The 3,648-nt window shown below is 31.4% G+C and overlaps 1 protein-coding gene across 1 annotated transcript; it reads right to left on the bottom strand.

The window, feature by feature from the left end:
* Positions 1-1,537: 1,537 nt before the first annotated feature.
* Positions 1,538-3,054, bottom strand: LOC133788926 (NAC domain-containing protein 90-like). Its single transcript, XM_062226591.1, has 3 exons — positions 2,839-3,054; positions 2,421-2,713; positions 1,538-2,278 (listed from the first exon to the last, which is right to left on the bottom strand). The coding sequence occupies exons 1-3, from the start codon at positions 2,999-3,001 to the stop codon at positions 1,994-1,996; spliced, it is 741 nt and encodes a 246-aa protein (XP_062082575.1). The 5' UTR covers positions 3,002-3,054; the 3' UTR covers positions 1,538-1,993.
* Between the last annotated feature and the right edge of the window lie 594 nt (positions 3,055-3,648).

Here is a 3,648-nt window from a genome sequence, read left to right as displayed (position 1 = left end):
TTTTACAGCTTTCCGATTAGTGATCTTGATTTGATAATTTTTCCAACTCAACTTAGTTGACGAGTTCTCACCGTCAACAATAATCTAAATTCATTGGAGCTTGAAATTATAAGTCGATAGGTCCCGAGATGGCTCTATCAACACTATTTAAGGTTAGAGTTGAAATTGAGAAAAATTGGAAAAATAACATATTTGAAAGAAATTTGTTGAATTGTAATATATCTAATTGTAACCTAAGATATTCTAAAAAGAAAAAAACTAGAAGCTTCAACGAGAAGTGAGTCAACAAAACTCTTATTTATAGGCAGCGTAGTACAAAGAGAACTACTCAACAGAAAACTAAACTTAACAACTACTATTTTCACTCTTAGTTGTTCTCGCCTAGCCTGCAATTAATCACATATCTAAAAGCAAAAGCAGGCCCAGCGACAATCGGACCCCAAATTTTTTAAAAATATAGGTAGGGTCTATATGGTATTATTTTCAGTTTTTTGTTTTTAAAGTTGTATTCTAAAAACTATTTTTTGTAGTTTTCAAAAAACTTTTGGTTAATGTTTTCTAAAAATAACTTTTTAGTTTTATTTTTTTAAAATTTTAAATAAAAAATTAACAAATATATTTACAAAGAGAAAAATATTTTAAAAGTTTACAATAAATAATGAGATAAAATAATTTGAAAAAAATAATGAAAAATGAGAAAATAAAGAAAGAAAATTTTAAGAAATAAAAATTAAAAAAAGAGAAATTGATCCAAGAAAAAATGAGAGAGAATGTGATGAGAAAGAAAGTGAAGAGAGAGAAGTGAGTATAGAGAAAGTGATGATGGTGGAAATGATGAGAGAGAAAAAATGATGAGAGATAAAATGATGATATATTAAGTGATGAGAGGGAAAATGATGACATAATAAGTGATGCAAAAGAAAATAAGGAGATGAAAAATTATGAAAGAGAAAATGAAAAAATAAAAAGCGATATGAGAGAAAATAGCTAGAGAGAAAATGATGAGAGAGAAAATAAGGAGAGAGAAAGTGATGTGAGAGAAAGTGAAGAGAGAGAAACTAATTAGAGAGAAAATGATGTTAGATAATAATAATTAAAAAAATGATGTGAGAAAAAAAAATAGACAATTTTTGTTGAGAACAACAGAAAACAATCTTTTGCTGTTCTCAAAATTTTCTGTTTTTTGTAACTTTATTTTTAAAAATTGTTTTCTGACAACAACGCCAAACATCCTTAACTTGTTTTCAAAAAACAGTTTTTAGCTTTTAAAAACAAAAAACAATTTTATTAGTTAAAGTGTTAAACACCCTCGTAATTTTTTTTTATATATATATAAATTCAAAATTTTGAAAAATATTATTTTATATATAATTTTATTAAAAATAATATATTCTTTATAAGACCTCCCATCAGGACCAGCTCTGTCTAAAAGTATTATTGTGCTATAATGATGTAATATGAGAGCATATTTTAACAAGAGTATTACGCTAATAATATTCTAAAAAATATGCTAAATTTTGAGAGGACAAATAAATAATGGTCCGAACATTTTAGATTTATATTTTCTTTACAATATTGTTGATGTCTCAATGTACAATACTGTACAACCATTAAAAAAATCAGTCATAAAATTGTGACGTCATGTTGAAACTCAATAAAGACAAATTTCGTCAGTAGTATGACTCCAAAGCTGGTAGGTGTAAATGGTAACATTTACGTACTCTCTTTGCTACAGCCACACGTCGACAGACCCAGTCTCCCTTACTAACACCTCTATGCTGCTCTCTTCGGATCTTGCCCCCTCCCGCCCGCCAAAAAAAGAAAAAAATAACTATTTTTACATATATAATTATTTTTTTTGGAATTATTAGTCACTGAATGTTATCCTTCACATATGTATGCGAGGAAGAAATTAAAACAAAAAGGAAATCTGTTACTCTATCTATATTTGATTTGTTATGTCCAAAAACTTCAATCAGACATTCCTGTGGCTTCATTTTGGCCAGTTAAATAGTTCCCAATCCCAAAGAGGGTGTTGATTCATTTCCCAATCAGTACTCCCTCTGGCCATTGGGTTATCTACAAGGTCTCCTGAACATGAGGTTTCAGGTGATGAACTTGGAGCTCTTTCGACCATTGCTGCATTCTGATTAGATGGTCCTGCTTGGTCCCCTTGTTGTTCTTGTATGTGTCTTGTTAACTCAATTGGGCGCCGGTCAAATGCTCGGAAACTCCCAGATATAATGTATACTCGGCACAAGCTAAATTCATGCCTCAACTGAAAACAAGACATGGTAGATAAGATCAGCAACTATTACATATGAAAGGTGTATATATATATATATATATATATGCTGAGACTACGTACAATTAATTACTTTCTTAAAAGAGTTGCAAGTATTGATATAGAGTTACATCACCATAGGAGTAGCGATGTTGCTCGAGTTGTTTACTTCCTCAATGGCTCTATACTCGTTCATCTTCCACTTGGTTTTCCTTCCTGTAGGAGCTTTCCCTTTGTAGAAAACCATGGCTTTTTTCACCCCAATCACTCTGTTATCCGAGGAGTAAACATAGCTAGGTGATCCAGTTGCCTTCCAATATCCGGAAGCTGTGGTACGATTTGGTCTTCCTCCTCGAGCTTCCCTTTCTTGCCTTGGTGTAAAGAAGAACCACTGCTCAGTATCTCCTTGGCACAACTCTCCTGAATACTCTGCAAAAAAACAAGCCAGCCAAAGCAAATGCATGTAAGTTTACGTATCCAAACATTTATTTATATAAAACATAGAGATTATAGAAGAATCTACATAGAATAGAAAAGAATTGGAGGAACTGTACTTGGTAGATCCCATGGTTCTATGCTGTAAATGTCTATGACTTTGATGACGCCATTTATTTCCTCTCGTTTTGATTCGAGCTTGTTGCGCAGATAGAAAGAAACCAACTCCTCTTCAGTTGGGTAGAAGCGAAAACCCGGTGCCCGCTCCTGCATTGGTGTCATTTGGAAGTTTTATTGTACTTATGTATTATTATTGTTTCTTTTTAAGATTTTGGCCGCTGTCTACTTCTTGTTTGGTTTTGATTTGGGTAATATTTATAGATAGATAGATAGAAGTGGAGTAAAAGACCAATAAATCTGAGAGAGAAGGATTTGCCGAGTGAAATGATAACAATAGTACAATTAAGAAAAACTTAGACTTGGTACGCTTTACGCGGTTATGTTGGAAATTATGTGCTTTATTTTGTATACTCATTATATTTCGTATAATTAGCAGAAAGCGATACCTATCCAATTGTAACTCTTTTTGAATCGGTCAGTGAATCCATCTTTTGGTAGCTTTGCTTATTTGTATCGTCAGAAGTGACCACTCACATGTATTATTATTGCTGTCCAGCTACTTTTCTTGTGCTTTAATAAGCCCGACAAAAATGTGAGGACTACAAATTGACACTTTATTTAAGTGGAGTTATTACATGTGGTAATGTTTTGTCGGACGGCTAAAATTAAATGAGTCCACCATTAATAATAATAATAATAAGATTTTTTTTATTCTAAATAACTAAATCTAAGTTTTTAAAAAAAATTATTTTTACATTCTCATTACAATTTTTAAGTTTTTTTTAGATTAATACATTTTTGGACTGTGT

This window comes from Humulus lupulus, chromosome 7 (genome assembly GCF_963169125.1).
Source record: "Humulus lupulus chromosome 7, drHumLupu1.1, whole genome shotgun sequence".
NCBI classification, from domain to species: Eukaryota; Viridiplantae; Streptophyta; class Magnoliopsida; order Rosales; family Cannabaceae; genus Humulus; species Humulus lupulus.
The sequence above is the reverse complement of the archived record's forward strand: the minus strand, read 5'-3'. Positions and strand labels throughout refer to the sequence as shown.